At 36.8% G+C, this 19,944-nt stretch overlaps 2 protein-coding genes across 4 annotated transcripts in view; one reads left to right on the top strand and one right to left on the bottom strand.

Annotated features, from left to right (window-relative positions):
• ATAD5 (ATPase family AAA domain containing 5) overlaps nt 1-10,078 on the top strand; it is a 26,411-nt gene extending 16,333 nt beyond the window's left edge. Inside the window, exons 16-23 of the mRNA XM_070934807.1 lie at nt 386-501; nt 1,389-1,482; nt 3,234-3,298; nt 4,650-4,815; nt 5,866-6,041; nt 7,565-8,391; nt 9,443-9,607; nt 9,820-10,078. Coding sequence (XP_070790908.1) covers nt 386-501; nt 1,389-1,482; nt 3,234-3,298; nt 4,650-4,815; nt 5,866-6,041; nt 7,565-8,391; nt 9,443-9,607; nt 9,820-9,892 — 1,682 coding nt within the window. The 3' untranslated portion in view covers nt 9,893-10,078. The remainder of the gene's footprint in view (nt 1-385; nt 502-1,388; nt 1,483-3,233; nt 3,299-4,649; nt 4,816-5,865; nt 6,042-7,564; nt 8,392-9,442; nt 9,608-9,819) is intronic.
• On the bottom strand, nt 7,105-19,944 carry TEFM (transcription elongation factor, mitochondrial). Of its 3 annotated transcripts, XM_070934809.1 has the most exons (5): nt 19,861-19,944; nt 16,777-17,204; nt 14,928-15,074; nt 11,312-11,506; nt 7,105-7,331 (listed from the first exon to the last, which is right to left on the bottom strand). In XM_070934809.1, exons 1-5 carry the CDS (start codon nt 19,895-19,897, stop codon nt 7,302-7,304), a joined length of 837 nt encoding a protein of 278 aa, XP_070790910.1. In that variant the 5' UTR covers nt 19,898-19,944; the 3' UTR covers nt 7,105-7,301. The 3 variants fall into 3 exon arrangements, with proteins under 3 accessions (XP_070790910.1, XP_070790909.1, XP_070790911.1); XM_070934808.1 differs by lacking the exon at nt 7,105-7,331 and having other exon boundaries at nt 11,019-11,506; XM_070934810.1 differs by lacking the exon at nt 7,105-7,331 and having other exon boundaries at nt 11,019-11,506; nt 16,777-16,856; nt 19,861-19,898.

Here is a 19,944-nt window from a genome sequence, read left to right as displayed (position 1 = left end):
GCTTGTCAGAATGTTGCCAGAGGTTGATCACATGACCCTGGGACACTGCAAATGTCATAAATATGAGTCAATTGCCAAGTTTCAGAATTTTGATCATGTAACCATGGAGATGCTGCAATGGTCATAAGTATGAAAAACGGTCCTAAGTCACTTTTCTCTATTGTAACGTTGAATGGTCACTAAACGAATTGTTATAAATCAAGGACTACCTGCATTTTATTTCCAGCTAATTTACCTATTTACAATTGTATTATATGTTATTGTAAAATTAAGCTTTAAATGCAAGGGAGCCTGCATTTAATTTTAAGGAAGTTTTATATCCCAGTATTGCAATACTTTTTTTCCTTTCTGATACAAACCTGATTGTACTTTTTTCTTCACACAGAAAATAGGAAAAGCTTAAAAACTGAAAAAAAGCCAGAGTTAAAATCAGGAGAAAGGAGAAACAAGGAAGAAGAATCCAGTAATAAATGTGCAACTTCTCTTATTCTGTTTGAAGAGGTAATGCAGATCCTATTCTCTCTGCTACTATCCGGAATAAAGGGAAAAGGACAAAGTCTGTCTCAATTTTTAAAAATTAATTAATTAATTGCTAAATATAAGGCTGCCCAACTTTCGCATGGTGACTTTGGGTGGCTTACAACATATTTAGTTAATAATATGATGAATATAATTTTATATTTATTAATTCAGAATGTAGATTCAACTCAACTTTTGTTATTTCCAATAAATAGAATCCTAGTGATTCTAAATAATATGCTGTTTGATTTACCATTGCACTTAAGTTACTTTTCAGGTCCTATATTTAATTGAAAATACTAATTTTGTTTACTCCCAAATTACAGTAGGTACTTTTCTACTTTTCAAATCAACCCAGATCCATAAAATCTTGTATAAAACTAAGATTACACAGGTAGTACTTCAGTTACAACCACAACTGAGCCCAAAATTTATGTTGCTAAGTGAGACATTTGTTAAGCGAATTTTGGTCCATTTTACCACCTTTCTTGCTACAGTTGTTAAGCTAACCACTGCAGTTACTAAGTTAATAACCTGGTTGTTAAGTGAATCTGGCTTCCCTAATGACGTTTGTTTCAAGGTTACAAAAGGTGATCACATGACCCCAGGACACTGCAACTGTTATAAATATGAGTCAGTTGCCAAGCATCTGAATTTTGATCACATGACCATGGGGATGATACAATGGTCATAAGTGTGAAAATGGTCATAAATCTCTTTTTTCAGTGCCGTTGTAACTTTGAACGGACCGTTCAAAGTTAATAAACTCTTAATAAATTATTAACTATTAAGTTAATAAACTTAATAAACTGTTGTAAGTTGAGGACTGCCTGTATACAACAACTAGAAACATGTTTCACTTCTCCTAGGTTGACATAATATTTGATGAAGATATTGGATTTCTAAATGCAGTAAAGACCTTCATGAGCACTACCAAGAGACCTGTCATTCTAACCACGAATGGTAGGCACATGTTATTAATGTAATTCTTCAACTGCTTTAATCTTACATTAAATATCCATTTTGAAGACACTATTATAAGATTTAATTAATATTATTGTTTGAAATCTTTTAACTTCAGGACAGTTCCAAAAATAAACTGCCTAGCTACTGTTTTGTGCATTGAAAGAATATTATGGTTCCTTAGGGCAACAGTTTCTTTCATCAATACATTTTGAGGCCTAGTGCATAAATTAAGTAATCATGAGGTAACTGTGGGTGCCAGAGCATAAATTTGTCTTTCTCCCATAGCAGTTTTCAGGGTCCCAAAATTAAGTTTAAAAAATAACTATAGCATTTGCAAAATGTTATCTCATGTTCATCTTTCCTCATGAGATGTTTTGAGATTTTGGACAAGAGTGCCAGAATCCCATCAGATTGGATGATCTTTGCAGCTTTTGCCTATTTATCTGTTTAGGTTTTTTTTTTTTCCTTTGTCTATTTTTATTTGGGCTCCAAAGAATCTTTGAAGAACAGATTTCCGGTTAGGCACCATAGTTTTTATGGACATTAACTTCTAAGTTAAAGAATTAATTCACTTCCCTTATTTATTTAGGACTCTGCTAGCTTCATCCTAGCAAAGTGAACCTTTATTAATCAACCGGATATCTTCTCACATAATTTGGCCTAAGAAAAATCAAGAGTTGTTGGAAGTAAGACTTGTCACTGTGACACAAATGTTTTGCAATTGCAAAATGAAATTTAACTTTTTAATATATTGTTTGTTGTCCAGAGAAATAGTTTATAAGTGCCATTTTTAAAAACAAAAGTCATTGCAGACTTAGGGAGACCAGATATTTGCCCTGAATATATCCCTGTGTTGGCCCTAATAGTGTATTCACAGGGTTTGTGTGAGAACCAGTGACAAACATCCTATGCTCTTTGTTGAAGGGTCTTCAGTCCCCCAGATGGTATTGATTATCAAGAATTTCCCCCTCAAAAATAGTACAACATTCTGAGAGTGCATTACTAGGTACAGTTCTAGGGGACTAAAATCAGGACCAAAACAGAATTTTCAATGTTCTTGAAGTTTAGTTCAGGGAAATAAGCAGTTTGCTGTAGGGTAAATTTATTGTTCAATATTTTCTAATCCATTTTAACTTTATCAGCAAACTGATTTCCTCCCCTGTATCATGAGTCTAAATGGTACTGTACCCTAAATGGTATTGTATGGCCATATAGTCCAAGTAAAGAAAATTTGAGTGAAAAGATTGTATATAGAAAACATTTATTCTGGTAAGTGTGCGCTCAAAAGGCCTGAGATTTCTATGTATCCTATTTTACTGTAGGATAACCAATAGCACTTAGGCTTATATACCGCTTCACAGTGCTTTCCAGTCCTCTCTAAGCAGTTTACAGAGTCAGCATATTACCCCCAACAATCTGGGTCCTCATTTTAAGGACCTCGGAAGGATGGAAGGCTGAGTCAACCTTGAGCTAATCAAGATCACGGCTCACATGACATAGACAAATAGCTATTATGTTATTAACCAGTTATGGCAGTGAGTCTTATGCTTTTTCCATTTACTGGGTGTCTGTATTCTTATTAGTAATAAAGTTCAGTGCTCTCAGACGTGCTGAATATTTCTACTTAACCACTGTAAAGGGGATATTTTAATACTAGCTTTCAAATTTTTTCCTATTCGTCTTATAAAAACAAAAATAATTCTGTATGACAAAATGGTAAAAGCCTTTATTATGAATCTTTTGCATAGATCCATTGTTCAGTGAAACATTTGATGGCTGCTTTGAGCAAATCACTTTCAGAGTACCTTCTTTGGTAAGTTTTTCAATTCTGGAATTCTAGAAATGTTGATTATAGTTTCCTAGTATGATAAACTTGTATCAGGTAAAACTGTAATTACAATTTAACATAATCACTTTATGACAGTACCCAGGAAATGTCATCTATTCAATTAATGTGCAGAAAGACATTATAGATTATTTTCGCAAATAGTCCTTGATTTACGACAATTGACCCCAAAATTTCTATTGTTAAGCAAGACAGTTTTGCCCCATTTTATGACCTTTTTTGCCACAGTTATTAAATGAATCACTGCAGTTTTCAGTTACTGACTTGATTGTTAAGTGAATCTGGTTTCCCCATTGACTTTGCTTGTCGGAAGGTCACAAAAGGTGATCATATGACCCCGGGACACTGCAACCGTCATGAATATATGCCAGTTGCCAAGCGTCCAAATTTTGGTCACATGACTACAGGGTGGTTGCAACAGTCGTAGGTATAAAAAACGGCACTTTCTGTGCTATTATTAACTTCAATTGGTCACTAAACAAATGGTTATCAGTTGAGGACTACCCGTATAAGAATTTCTGTGTAACTTTGTAATACTCCTACTCTGTATTACTCCTACTTTGGAGAATCTAAATTCTCCAAAGTAGGGTAGAATAATAGCTTTAAAATAGGAAAGTCAAAGGTGCAGTTATCAAATCCTCTGTCCTTTCCTGTGCCATACCCCACAAGACTCTTCCCATCGCTATATGATTGGCGCCAATTATATTTTCCTCACAAGATTTCTCTCTTTACTGTGCATTGGCTTTCTCACATCATATCCTTTTATATTTTCTGTTTTATTTTCCTCTGATGTTTCTTCATTTTTGGGACAGAGAGCTCTATCTTCCAGCTTTCCACACTGCTAGGGTTTATTTTTAAAGTTGGTACTACAGAATTGCACAATAATCTAATCCAATAGATATAAAATAAAGGCAGAGATTACATTACAGAAGATATTTATAGGTGGCCCTCAATTTACTGGTAACTTTTATGGCCTTCAAGGCAAAAAGCCCTAATACTCCACTGCTTTAAAAGTCTTTTTGGGTTAGTTTTCCACATGAAAGGCAACTTTTGTGCTATGAAATTAGTTTTTATTGATCTGCATTGTAATGTTCAGCACTCTACATATCATAAATGTTCCAATTTTTCATTATAATGTACAGTATATGCTATTGCATAATAAGGACAAGATTCTAACATCACACTTTCTAATTGGCTTACTACCTATTTTTAACAACACTAGCAAATAAATATAATTTATAGTCTTGTGATATAGAGCATTCTTTGATATGTTTACTAAAGGCAAGTGTTGTCAATTTTTTCATCTGTTTGTATTTAGATGAATGTGGCTAGCTATCTCCAAGTTCTGTGTTTGGCCGAGAATTTAAGAACTGATATCAGAGACTTTGCTGATTTGTTAACTGTGAATAACTGTGACATCAGGCAGAGTATTCTATACTTACAGTTTTGGGTCCAGAGTGGTGGTGGTTACTTGAAAGAAAAAGGTATGGCAGTCTATCATAATTACAACTCATTTAAAACTGAATGAAACTTAAGTAAGCCTTTTGCTTTGCCTGGGCCAGATTAAGTGAAGAGGAATTGTCTTGGGCTTCATATGAAATATATACTATAGTTAAAGTGCATAAGCTTTTAACATTATTATATGATTTATTATCTTGTGGGGGCCACAATACTAGTTGTCCAGGGCCTCATGCAGCCCTTGGGCCATGGGATGGATGCTCCTGGTTTAGGCTTTTAGGTTTAAACATGTTTATAGTACCAAATGCCAATACAAAGTGGTGGTGCAGTGGTTAGAATGCAGTACTGCAGGCTAATTCTGCTGACTGCCAGCAGTTCGATCCTGATTGGCTCAAGGTTGACTCAGCCTTCCATTCTTCCGAGGTGGGTAAAATGAGGACCCAGGTTATTGGGGGGCAATATGCTGACTCTGTAAACCACTTAGAGGGCTATAAAAGCACTGTGAAGCAGTATATAAGTCTAAGTGCTATTGCTATATGTAAGACACAAATTACTGTGTTGGCCTCTAAATAGATTATGAGAAGAGAAAAAGCAAAGATCAGGGAATAGAATGAGGTTTGCAGAAATGTGACAGTGTGAATATGAGATGAAATTACTGATATATTACCAAAGTGGAAGGGTAGAATTCTAGCCAACGTTATTGACAGCAATGAATCTGAGGGCCAGATTATTCCTTGTGTAAATAGTCAGTTGAATGTACCTGACTATGTGATTATAGGTCTAGTAGTAATTTGGTAGTATAGATAGAACTGTATTTGTAGTCATTTCATAAAGCCTGCAAACCATCCAGCCCCCTCCAGTTACTTTGAAGTAATTCCTTCAGGATCTGTTCCCAGAAAGTTTTCCAAAATCAGGAGGTCAAAACTGTGGCACATCTTTTATTTGATATACTCTGATATACTGATATACGATGCCATAGTTAAGTGAGGTCAGATATACCAGTCTGTCTAGAATTTGAACTAAATTGATGGTCTTTTGCTGTGCTCAATATTGAGGTACAAAGCTCTTTTGTACAGGGACCAGGACAGAGATCAATGTACAACAGAACGTTTCCATCGAAGAATCAACGAGCTCGAATTCAAAGCAACCTATTCTTGAGACTATTCCAAAATGTAGTACTGGCTGCACTGAGAATCTTCTTGGACTTAAGAACATATTTTTGCCTTCAGAAGATTTGTTCTCATTTCTTAAGGTACATTTACTAAAATGTTTAACAAGAAATGAACCTTCAACCAAATGTTGCAACATGGATGTTGCTAGGCCCATCCATTTGGTCTCCCTTGTCCTTGGATTTATTTTCCCTCAGCTGTATTACATGGTCAGTGAACAAGAGAGCTTCACTGGACTTAGGTTAAAAAAAGGTGCTATATATCCACCCAGGCTTTAGTACAAGTAGTCCTCGACTTACGACTACAATTGAACCCAAAATTTCAATTGCTTAGGAGGACATTGCTATTGCTAAGGAGGACAGTTGCTAAGTCAATTTTTTGCCCCATCTTACAACCTTTTTTGCCACTGTTGTTAAGTGAGTCGCTGCAGTTGTTAAGTTAGTAAAACGATTCTTAAGTGAATCTGGCTTCTCCATTGACTTTGCTTGTCAGAAGGTCGCAAAAGTGGATTACATTACCCCAGGACACTGCAACCGTCATAAATGTGAGTCAATTGCCAAGGGTCTGAATTTTGATCACATGACCATGGAGATCCTGCAACAATGGTTGTTAAGTGTGATCATAAGTCACTTTTTTCAGCGCTGTTGTAACTTCAAACAGTCACCAAATAGTTGTAAGGTGACGAAATGCTTGTTCTTTTGCTGGTCTGCTAATAAGCTCCTTCCGCTTACAGGGGAGAGTGGTTTGAGTCAGGGCTTCACTTGTAAAAGGCAGTTCCTATTCTAATTCATTGCCTTTCTTCCATCCCCACCCAACCTCACAAATCCAAACCAGCATTTTTATGCATTTACAGGATTTGATGCAGGATGACATAACTTCTTCGGTAAAAATTATACCTTTAACAAAACACTCTTGCAGAAACTTGAAGGTTAAAAAAATGTGTGCAATGAACGGTTACAGTCTTAAATCTAATCTAGAACAATGGCCCTTTTTCAAACCATTGGACTTTCCAGAATTAGTTCTAATCAAACTAGACAAAATAGATAGTAGTAGAACATTTGTACAAGTAGTCCTTGAATTAACAACCGCAATTAAGACTGGAATTGCCATTGCTAAGTGATACAGTCATTGAGTCACACCTGATTTTACGTCCTTTTGCTGTAGCCATTAAGTGAACTTAACAGTTACCAAACAAATCTGGCTTCCTCCATTGACTTTTGTTGGTGGGAGCCCCCCAGGAAGGTCACAAATAGTAATCACACGACCCTGGGACACTGCAACCGTCATAAATGTGAGGACTGGTTGTAAGTCATTTTTCAGCACGGTTGTAACTTCAAAGGTGTTTAAATGAATGGATGTAAGTCCATGGCTACCTGTATGAATAAAAAAGTAATTTAAAAGACAGAAATTATAACAAACTTAATTCTACAGAGTTAAGTAACCACATTTGAAAATTACTTTTTAAAAACACAAAATGTCCTTTTCCGACAGATTTCACGTATCTAATTTTATTAACTATTTCTGGTGATTAAGGACAGCCTTTAAAATCAAGTAGGCTCCAAATCTCCTTTTTGTTAATGATAATGAACTAATGATTTCTCTACAGCATGAAATCAGAACAAAGGAAGATTGGAATAGACTGATACATCTGCTCACAGAATTCCAGATGAGGAATACAGACTTTACTTATAGCAACCTTGAAATCATCTCATCGTTGCCTCTTAATATAATTCCAGAAGCAATTGAAATACCCAGTCCTGTGTGTAGCTTTATTGCAGAAAAGGCTTCAAGTAGTACGTGCATTGAGATTGACTACTTAGAGGGAGCCCCTCCTGTGAAAAAGGCTAAACGATCAAAATGTCAGAAAAAAATGGCTGTATTGGACGATAGCGATTTATTTGAACGTGGATTAAATTACTCTGGCTTTGTTACATTGTCACCTGACACAAGCACTTCATGCTTAGAAGAAACAGGCCCAGCGGAACCTATGAATGTTGGCACAGTGGCACTGAAGGATGGGACATCTGTCAGTACAAAAGATTCTGTATTGGTATCCCAGTGTTTAACTTCCCTAACTGAATACCTGGACAATATGTCTTTCTTGGATTGTTGTTTCACTGAATCCACCCAGGCATCAAAACAGGCCGGTAAATATGGAGATTTTATTTGGACTAAGGGGAAGATAAAGAATGGTCTCTCTGATGAATTTAGTGTGGAGCATACTGACTGGTGGAGTTCTCAAAGCTCTAGTGAACTAAAAGCAACAATGGAGGCATTAAGTTTTAACAAATGCTCTAAGAGCATTTCAAAAATCATGGAAAGTTGCTTGAACTGCAATAAAACTCTCAGGAAGAATGAACTTGAAGAACTCACTCTCTGTGTTTCAAAAGAACAAGCTGATTTATACTTCGGCCGGTCAGCAGCTAATTCCAGGTAAATCAAAACTTTTGCTTAGGTTTTACAGTATGAAATGGGAAAAAGAGTGTCCTTAGCTATAATGTAAAGTAGACGCCCTAAAGAGAACAAAGAGCTTACCGTATTTTTTGGAGTATAAGACGCACCGGAGTATAAGACGCACCTTAGTTTTTGGGGAGGAAAATAAGAAAAAAGTTGATTGGCAGGTGGATCGGCCTCCCAGAATACCCCTAATCAGCTGTCCCCAGAAGTGAATTTTAGCAACAGGTTCCTTGGTTGTGAGCTCTGTGACTTGTTGTTTGTTTGTTTTTTGCTTTTTTTTTTTTTTTTTGCTTTTTTTTTCTGCCTCTGAAACTTCTGAAACTTTTTTCAGAAAAATTTTTTTTCCCTGCCTCTGAAAGCCTCTAAAACAGAGCTTCAGAAAAAAAGCCTCTGAAGCTCTGTTTGGGGGCTTCTTTTCTGAAGCTTTGTTTCTGATGCTTTTTTCAGCTTCTGGAAGCTGTTTGAAAAGCTGGGCAGGGCTACATTCGGAGTATAAGACGCACCCAGATTTTCATCCTCTTTTTGGGGGGGGAAAAGGTACATCTTACTACTCTGAAAAATACGATATATTATTTTGATTAAGGCCTGGATATTAATTTCTCTTGCTGACTTTGAAACTGAAGACAACAAAGACAGAGACCATCACATTGTCACATTAATTTATAAGGTGGAAGAGAACAGTTTTATCAACAGAATTATTTTAGAAGTAAACTTCTTTAATATGGGAGAAAAATTTTACACTTATCCAAGCTGCTGCTCTTTATACTATGTCTCATCTAACTTAGGGGTTTAGAAGTAGTAAAATGAGAATGGAAGATTTAGCATTATTCATTTGTATGTCTTTTACATTTAATATCCAGTCTTAATCTCTGCTTATTACATGATTCCTGAGACTTTCATTTTTTAAAAAGGATACTTCAGCTTTCTTATAGAGTACAAGGAAAAGATTAGGAAACAAGATGTTAATTCAGCAATCTGCTGTAAATATTTACTTCTAAAAATATATTATATTCTTTCTTTTTTACAGTGTTCATTATAATGCACAGAAGAGGATAGAATTAATTAAAAATGTGTTTTCCAGTACACATTTAAATCTTAATAGCAGGCAAGCCAGTGTAATGGAATATCTGCCGATTCTTCGCAACATTTGTAAATCAGAAAAACAGAAACAACAGGGGAAGACAAAGAGGAGGTAAGTTATCTAAAGTTGCACAATTCTGGACAGACTTCTATAGAAGTAGATCATTGAATTCAAAAGGATTTACTTTCTGGTGTGTTGGAATACCATGTATGCATGTATCTGAGTTACAGACAAAATTATAAAGTAATCTGGTTCAAAATGATCAAGATGTTTTCATCTTAATACTGAATCTAAACTATTATTTCTTTCCTCCCCACAAACAGGTTTCTCCACTATCTGGAAGGGATTCATCTTCCCAAAGAAATTTTGAACAGCCTGGCAGCTGACTTTCCTTAAAACAGTGGCCAAGAATAACATTGTAAATAGAATTGTATATTCAAAAGACAATTATATTTTTAATCTTTATTTATAAAGGATGCAGATATACCAACTAGTTACTTCCAGGTCAGCTTTTAATTTGTATAACAATAGATCAATTCAAATAGATGCTTTTAAGAAACAGCTTTAAGTTTATCAATACAATCAGGTGATTGACTTGAAAAAGATGTGGCTTTCTAATGTTAGTAAACATCTTAACACCAGAAAGCCACATCTTTTTCAAGTCAATCAATTAATATAGTGATAAACTTAAAAAAGCATCTATTTGAATTGATTTAACAATAGATCCAGATTAACCAAATGTTAAGAAGTGACACTCAGCAATTACCCTACTTTAGATTGAAGTTGTTGGTATGTTGCATGCATCTGCAAACATGCAGACCTGTACATTTGTCCCTAGCAGGCAAAGTCTATAAGGGAAAACAATAAATTTTGTAAATCCCTTTGTTACATTAACAGCTCTTTGCGGCTGTTTAACTGCATTTCTGTACATCTTTTTATACTATTTTATTATTGTACCAACACTTTTTTTTTTAAGTTTCTATCCCTGCAATAAAGTAAAATATCTGAAAGGCGTAACTTTTTATACAGTGATTTTGTGATATAAAAATCACAAATTCACAAATTTTGGATTCCCCTACTCATTTCTCCCTAAACAATTCCCATGTTCCTTGTACTACTTTCAACCCTAATAATGAAGGTTGTTTAGATTAGAATAAAAGAAAGTATTTCCATACTTGGTAATTCCTGAAGTCTATTGCATGTCAGTTGGCCAAGTGGAAAAATAATCATTAAAACCATTCTTATGTTTTTTAAAAAAAACCCTCTTGGTAACATGCAGTTAAGCACTTAGCATCTTCTACCAGACATACAATATGGCTTTGAAACATTTGACAGGTTGCTTATTTATTACTTGTCACTGATCCAAAACATGTTAGTTATATAATTCTTTCATTTTGAATGTGTTCAATTGTTATCTAACGTTAGAGAGTGTTAAGATAGATTCCTGAGAACAGGAAATAATTTTGATACTAACACCTGAAGATTATTTCAACTTTTGTAATGTTACATCAAATGTCACAGATCTATTGTACAATCCAGAAGTCGCACAATCATGAATTTATTTGATTCTTAAGACATTTCATCAGTGTCCAATACCAGAAGCTCATAAAAAGCTATTGCCTGCAATAATGAATCACATAGTTCCTCCTCTCTTTTCCATGTATTACCTGACACTATATGCATATGCCTGGCAACTACATTGTTTGCAAAGCTCACACGGGATGCTTGTGTAGCAGAGTCCAACAGAAACTGTTTTACAAGGTCCACTCCACTAATTCGTGCCTCTCCCAACATCAACCCAAAATATCTGCCTACAGCATTCCGGGCGATGCTCAGCACTTGGGGTTGTCCATCCTTTCCAAAACTTTTTTGCAATAATGCATAAAGTACAGCTTCCATTATACGAAGATGCAATGTTACTGGAAACAAGGCAGCATTTGTGGGAGGAAGTCCAACTTTTTCCAAAACATAAAAGTCTACTTCTGGAATCTTGGATATTATAGTAGATACCTGAAACAAACAAGTATAAGTCAGTTTTATCAAACTCGAAGAATGCAGCACCACAAATCCTAAAGCATGCATTGGTTACATTAATCTACTAGAAATGTTTATACTACGATGAAATTATTTTGAACTGTACCTTAAAAGCAGTTTTGAATGAGTAAGTATACAAACTCATGATTTAACTTGGTACAGAATGGATTGGGTCCATCAAAAACTTCCTCTAGATCAGGGGCATCAAACTCGTGACCCACGGGCCGGATGCGTCACGTGCTGGCCAAACCCATGCCTGGTTTAGTGAAGGGGGAACATTGCGATACATCATGTGACGCCACAAGTTTGACACCCCTGCTCTAGATGGGAATCAAGAAGTAACTGGACTTTCTGGTTTTTCTTGGAAGACATTTCGCTTCTTATCCAAAAAACTTCTTCAGTTCTGAGAAGAAACTTCCTAGTCCAAGAGCTGAAGAAGCTTCTTTGATAAGAAGCGAAATATCTTCAAAGAAAGAAAAACCAGAAAGTCCAGTTGCCTCTTGAAAAAGCACCATTGGGACAACCATGACCTGGATGACTGAGAATCTCCATCGATATCCAGATGGGAATATTCTACTCAAAAGTGGGCTACAAATCTGGCAGATTTATGCTAGCTGAACACACTGGATGCTATTTTTGTGCATGTCCCTGCAAAAAGGTAAGGTGCACTCTAGAACGGGTTCTCAACCCCTAGGCCGCGCCCCGGTACCGGGCTGTGCATGTGGCAGGCAAGTGGGCAAGTACGCAAGCACACAAACTTCATTTGCACAAGCAGCAGGTGTGTGTGCAAAATCGTCCCCTCTCCCCGCCACTGTCACTGCCGGTCTGTGGAGCCAGAAAGGTTGGGGACCGCTGCAACCACAATGGAGCCCAATTTTTTTGTTGCTAAGCAAGATTATTGTTAAGTGAGTTTTGCTCCATTTTCCAACCTTTCTTGCCACAGTTGTTAAGTGAATCGTTGCAATTAAGTTAGTAACAATTGCTAAATGAATCTGGCTTCCCCATTGACACTGTCAGAAAGTTGCAAAAGGTGATCACATGACTAGGCGAACATTAATCCATGCCAGTTGCCATGCATTTGAATTTTGATCATGTGACCATGGGGATGCTGTAATGGTCATAAGAAAAATGGTCATAATTTTTCAGTGCCATATTAACCTTGAATGGTCAATAAATGGATGGTTGTACATCGAGGATTACCTGTGTTTGGTATTAACTCCGTCTTTTCCTGTTTTATTAGCGTTTACATTGAAATCAAGGGATGAAGTATATAGCTAAGTAACTATGCTTTATTATACAGGACAGTCCTCCAGAAAGCTGGCCTTTAGACTTCTTTATTGATTTATTTTATTGATTTTGCTCTTAAATTTTCCTTTGCAAAGCAAAGTTATAAATGTTACATTTTTTGTTTAATCCTTATGAATCTCTTTCGGATTTTTTTCCCTATTACGGGTTTCTCTTTGATATTTTTTGATACTGTTTGATATTTTTCCAAGAAAATAATCTGGAAGATATTATTTCCAAGAAAATATCTGGTACAGATAGTCCTCAACTTACAAGTATTCACTTAGTGACCAAGGTTATAACAGCATTGAAAAAAGGGCATGATGCTGTGATGGTTCTAAGTGCAAGGCCTTATGACCAGTCCTTGCACTTACAATCATCACAGATCCCCCTGGTCACAAGATCAAAATTTGGGTGCTTGGCAACCAGCATGTATTAATGACAGTTGGAGCATCCCAGGGTCATGTGATCACCATTTCCGGCCTTCCCAACCTGCTATCACAAGCAAAGTCAGTGAGAAAGCCAGATTTGCTTAACAACTACGATTCACTTAACAACTGCAGGGATTCATTTAACAACCATGGCAAAAAGTTGTAAAATTAGGGATAACTCCACAACCACCTTGCTTAACAATGCAGATTCTGGATTCAGTTGCGGTTGTTGAGGAGTACCTGTAGAGCAACAGTGAAACACCTATGATGCTAACTCAAGTGCTGAAACAAAATGGTTTGAATCATTTGAGTTTGAAGATTGACACTCAAACATCTTTTGAGTTCCCTGCACTTCTCAATCATAACCACGAAACGCTTTTATCTATTTCAGGCATATTCAGCCCCTGCAGATGGGCCACATGTGGCCCTGGACAGCTAGTAATGTAGCCCTACAAGATAATATAATAAAGTTTATTATTTATATAAATTAGCTATACAATGTATATGCTTCCCAAGACAATTCCTCTTCACTCAATGTGGCCCAGCCATGCCAAAAGATTGGACAACTATGATCTATAAATTACAAAACTTCCCTCAAGGCAAAGAGGCTGTCTACTCTAAAAGTTATTCACTAGCTAGGAAATAGTCTGGGAAGCTCTAGGTAACCAGATTAGGCTATCCAAATCCCAGTGCCTCAACTAAAGCTTTATCTGCCTGTCTACTATCTATTTAACATTTGTTATAGCTGGAGGAGAATTGTTGTAAAACAAGGGAGAAGAAATGGTAGAAGAGCAACCCCGAATATATTTAAATTTTTTCTTAGGATGAAGAATGAATTAATATGAAAGTGTAGAGAGTATATGTTTGATTAATAATGGATAAGAGACTACATTTATAATATGTTTATGAGAAATAAAATAAAAAACATTTTATTTGTTATAGCTGCCCAACTCCCAATAAATTCTCAGTACAACATTTTTAAAAATCCATAAAAAAATAAAACAGAGACAGTCTGGACTAAAACCATTTCAGAAGCAACATAAATCAAACAAAACTAACAGCCCCTTTCCTGTCCTGCCACACAATACAATAAATTAACTCCAGTGACATATTCCACCTGCCTGTTCTGTTCTGAATCTTATCTCAATTGAGGGCCATGCTACCAAGTGCTTGAGCTGGAAGGCTGCCCACCCACTTGGTCTTGGCGGCACTGTGTTTTCTCCCAATTCTTGAAAACCCAATGGTGCCTGAGGCTGATTAGCACAAGATGAGACGGGCAGGTTAATCCCCCTTTAACCCTCAACAGATTATTCTTCTCCCTGTAAAATGAAACCGCAAGGGAATCAGCCTTTCCAACCTCACCCTGGACAAACATGGGAGTGCTTCTCCCCCAATATATCCTGCAGTTTTCAATCGTGTTTCCAGACTCTTCTTCATTTTTAGAATCTTTCCAGTATTTCTTGCATACGGTAGCTGACTAATATCATGATATAGCGCTTCACAAAAGTCCTTCCCCCATGATACAGTTTATTTATTGGAGGCCAATTCTATAAGACTGTGGGTGGCTATAATTAACATCATGAGTTCGCATGTGTGACATACGAACCTTCCAGCTGCTGTAAAAATGTAACACTTCAAGAATGAAAAAGGGTATCCCACCAAGGCAAGATAAGATGGCTTACTGTATCAAGGTACATTGCTGGTGTGAACGTTTCGTCCTTATGTCTGTAGTTTTCCAAATGCCAGTTCTGCACAACCAAATCTCTGTTAACATGAGCCCATGAAATTTTATGCACACCAAAAACAATAGATACAATACTGTTAGCAGTCTGAAGGGGAAAATGGAAAAAAAAGAGTTATCAGCATTTAAATATTTATAGCCACCAGGTTTCTGGTGCAAGTAAAAATACAAGTAGTCCTCGACGTACGACCACAATTGAGCCCAAAATTTCTGTTGCTAAGCAAGACAGTTGGTTAAGCAAGATTTGTCCCATTTTACAACCCTTTTTGCCACAGGTGTTAAGTGAATCACTGCAGTTGTTAAGTTAGTAACACAGCTATAAAGTGAGTCTGGCTACCCCATTGTCTTTGCTTGTCAAAAGGTCGCATAAGGTGATCACGTGATCCCAGGACACTGCAGCCATCATAAATACATGCCAAGTGTCCAAATTTTGATCACATGACCATGGGGATGTTGCAACGGTCATAAACGTGAAAAACATTCGTAAGCCCCTTTTAGCTGCCATTGTAACTTTGAACAGTCATTAAAGGAAAGGTTGTAAGTCAAGGACTACCTGTATTTGTTTTCCTCCACTTACTAGAGAACATGGAATTGCTACAGAACATAGGTACAAAATTCTTGGAACAGCATACATTTATTTGGATTTTTTTAAAATACAAAGCAAAAACAGAATAAATCCAAATAAATGTATGCTGTTCCAAGAATTTTGTACCTAAACTTAGGTGGTTGAGAACTTCCATGCATTAAAATAAAGTGTATTTATTTAGCCATACTACTTGGCACACCACTTTTGATGTAGCACCCACTAACCCTGTACACTCCCGAACTGCAAGTATCACTCCTACAATTCCCAACCTGAAGGACTAGCTGTGAATCAGGACACAGGATCTAAGATTCTGTACTGTGCATTTGAGGAATGTTTGCTAATAGCTGGCCTATATATCGAATAAGCTATTTCTGGAACTGAAATTTAAATACTTGTTAAGGCAGAAGGATCTACTGAAAAGGCCTAAAAACAGCAGTCATATTTCTGTAAGCCATCCAGAGTCACTGAGAGCGAGTGGCAGCCATAAAAATTCTCTAAATAAATAAAAAAAATTATTAAAATAGTCTCAATTCTTCTAGAATGGCTCTTTGTGTTCCTATCATTTCATATAATTTTGCCAAACACTCTCAAGATACAAAAAGCCATATTCAGGTAAGGATGGCAGAGGAACTTCTAACCTAGATTTTTTTTCTTAAGCCTCATACTCTTAATTGAAGACTACTGTAAATCTGGTATGCATCCTGGTGATTATTGACTTACAATCTCAAGTATTTAGGAATGTTAGGAGTTATTTTACAAGCAGGCAAGGAAAACTGGAAGTGTTAAGCAGAACTTACTAAAAAGAACACTTGAGAATCCTGCTTGCAAAAGAATTGCTTTCAGTTTTCAGCATCTGTCAAGGAATTTAAAGCTTTCTTAATAAGCACTTTTACCCTTGCATTTTTTTAAGGCTGCTTACTCACCATTGTGAATTACAGAGCTTTTCTTATCTTGCCCAAACCCTTCTCGGTTACCAACCTATCTCAAAATGCAAAATAATTCACAAGTGATTTTTCTAACAGTCAAGTCTGTTTGAGTCTCCTGTTCTCTCCCCATGGAAATAAGTCACACTACTACAAAGTTTAATATTCAATTATTAAACTTTGGAAAGCCAGCTACATTGGAAGAGCAGCTCTCAATTACACAAAGATAAATTCTACATTAGGATGTGGGGGAAAACACTGAGACCTGCTGAAAATCCTACCTTCAACCTGTTTTTTTTAATTGGAGGACTGATGCATTTCCTGGCAGACATAGGATTGCATGTTTTTTTCTCTTCTTTTTCTAGAGGGTTGAGAATAAAGTTGCATACTTTAACCGCTGTTTTATACCGAAAAGAAGGCACTTGCAGTAAACTTTGTAATTCCTGAAATGGCCCATGGTTGTTTCTATACTCCATTACATTAAGAGACTTTTTCCCTTGCAATAGTTTAACTGCAGAAAGTTCTTCTTCGGACGCTGAATTGAGGAACTGCAAAATAACAGATTGCTGTTCAGAAGAAAACAAGGTATCTATTGCATCTTTTGCTTCAGTTCTTGATGGAGAAATCTGTTTCTTGGCACATGTAGATTTCTTACAATACCAAAGACCTTGAGATGAAGGAAGCAGAACTTGAAGGAAGCATCTCCTTTCTGAAAATGAAAGGTAGATTTCAATCATTCCACTAGCATCAGTAACAACATTAGTTCAAGCATTTACTGATGAAGCCAGGTTCCTAGTTAGAGCTGCTAGAAATGCTAAGACACTTTTCAGTTCATATGTGAATATTTCAAAGTATTACTCACACATTCTAAAGATTCTACCAAAGCTAAACCAATTTTTTTCTTCAATTAACTTTATGAGAACAGATTTGCATTTTTTCAGCACTATTGTATTTAGAGCTCTACTAAATCCTTACTCATCCTCTCTTTTACTATAACAACCCCAAATGTTATTTCCTTGGGAGCATGGGGGAAGGGAAAGTGATCGGCTTTCTACATTCAAGAAAGCTTTTATACACTACCACTGAAATTGATCTACTGTAGACATGTTTTATTAATAATCCACAATTATCTGGATTCATATAAAATACTAAATAAACAGGATTCAGAAATTGATTTCCTATTAGTAAAAAGCCTAGTTTTTTGCCTGAAGATTAGCCTCTAATATTCAACGGAGCAAATTAACAATTTTCAAATCCATTGAAATCAGTTGGATTTGGATTAATGATAGCAAATTTTGGATGTTAACCTTGTTAATGCTTTTAAGGCTTTTGTATTTATGCTTTTATTCCACTAAGCCACCCACTCACTCAGTGAGACAGGTGGCATGTAAATTTAATAAACTTTCCTTAAAATTATCAGATAATGTTAACCTACCTGTTGTATGAGTCCAGCTGTTGTTTCTTTAAGCTGTATATGTCGGTGTTATATGTCCCCATTTTTTTAACTCACAATGCTGTGTGAACTCAAAACAGGCCTTATTTAAGGTTTCTAGTTACCCAATTTTGGTTGCAAACCTCAATTGCAGAATCATTTTGCAATTGAGGGACTCGATAAATTACAAAGTGCAAACAGAAAATGTTGAGATATGTTTAGTACATTTACCATGCTTTTTAGTAGATCACATCAGGCAAACGCAACGAAACATAATTTATTGAATAACTACAGTTCAACAAACCACTTAATGTAAAACGTGTGGCTACCAGATACTTTGTCTCTTACCCCAGATATTTAGTAAATGCTTCTAGATCAAGATGACAACAGTTACTCATTTGCTTGCATAGTTCAGCTTAATTTTATTCAAAAGGTAAAGCTGTGATAACAGAAAGCAATTTAATCTGGTCAACTAAATCTTAAAAGGTGCCAATTTAAAAAATGAAAAAAGGGATATTTTACAAAATGAGTCAAGGTTTGCCTCATCTCTGTTCATACTGAGCATTGTCCAAACCTAGGTAAATCTCAACACCACATGCAAAAAAATACGAATTATATCTGTGCAAATTTCTGGATTGAAAATTAAAACGTGATTGTCAGAAACAGCTTAAAATAGGTGCATCTTTTTCCTGGGCTCTTAAAACTGCCCTTTGCAGCTGATATATGCTCCCAGGTAATGAATTTGGTTTGAGAGATTCGCAAAACATGCTATGTGCACATGTGCTCCAAATCATATTTTGCCCTTTAATCTAGATCTCTGCCCAGCTCTATACTCAAACAGTTCAAAATGCATGCAATAGTAAAAGTGAACAGTGTAAGTGATCTAGCTGATTTTGGGGGACCGTTTATCCATCATTACTGATCCTATGAAGGAACAAGCCCCTAGCTTCTTCACAGCAGAGTGAACGTACCAGAGAAAACTGTACTCAAGCAATTTGCTCCATTCTCATTGCTAAATTTTAAAAAATCCTGACCTACTACCTAACATCTAGTTGGAGATAGTCCATGAAGACATGCTGCCAATATACCCGCAGGCCCCACCAACTACATGAATAGGACTAGGACTAGAGTAGAATAGAATGGAATAGGAATAGTTTATTGTCACTTTGAATGTACACTATTCAGCATACATTAAAGTGAAATTTCGTTGCACACAGCTCTCAAAGGGTTACCACCTCCAGTATACACTACATAATCTAACAGAATAAATATGCATTTCTTGCCTCCCTTTAGTATCAAAGAGTATTTATTTTTATCCCACCTTTATTCTTTTTAGAAATAACTCAATGCAGCAAACATACCTAATACTCCTATTTTTCCCCCCCACAACAATCCCCCCCGTGAAGTGAGTAGGGTTGAGAGATGAAACTGGCCCAAGGCCACCCAGCAGGGCTTTCACGCCTATGGAGACCAGCACTCCCAACTTTCTAGCCTGATCCCTCAACCACTAGACCAAATACGTTGACGGAGCTTTCTCCAAAGGTGTCCTCCAGTTGTGATGGATTACAAATTGCCCCACGCGGTAAATTGGAAAAAAAAACAAAAACCAACAACCTGGCAGATCTTCATTTGTTTCCTGGGATCGCTGTAATATCTTACAAGCGTGCAATTAACAGGGCAGGTGCTAACCTCGTTTCCTGCACGCAAATGCATGACCGGTGTCACCACCGCTCTTGTCCATCTAACCAACATTACTTAGAATTCCAGGGTTGCAGCAAAGGGACAAAATGTTATTTTCCCGATCGCTCCAGCTCGGCGACACTCGCTTTCCCGCTTTCAAAGGGAGTCTGCAAACTCCCTTGTCCCTCCGCCAGCAACGCCTGCAAAAGCGGCCGCTCGGAGGGCAGCCGCTTCCCCAACGCCGCCTCCTTACCGCCCCAGAAGAGCCCGGGAAGGCGCTTCAGACTCATCCTCGCCTTCTTCTAACCGGCGCCACGCGTTTTTTCCTCCTCTCCCC

The sequence above is a fragment of the Pituophis catenifer genome, unplaced genomic scaffold (genome assembly GCF_029215685.1).
Source record: "Pituophis catenifer annectens isolate HBS135680 unplaced genomic scaffold, rPitCat1.0.hap2 SCAF_2, whole genome shotgun sequence".
In the NCBI taxonomy this organism is placed as follows: domain Eukaryota; kingdom Metazoa; phylum Chordata; class Lepidosauria; order Squamata; family Colubridae; genus Pituophis; species Pituophis catenifer.
This window is presented reverse-complemented; position numbering and strand designations above follow the sequence as displayed.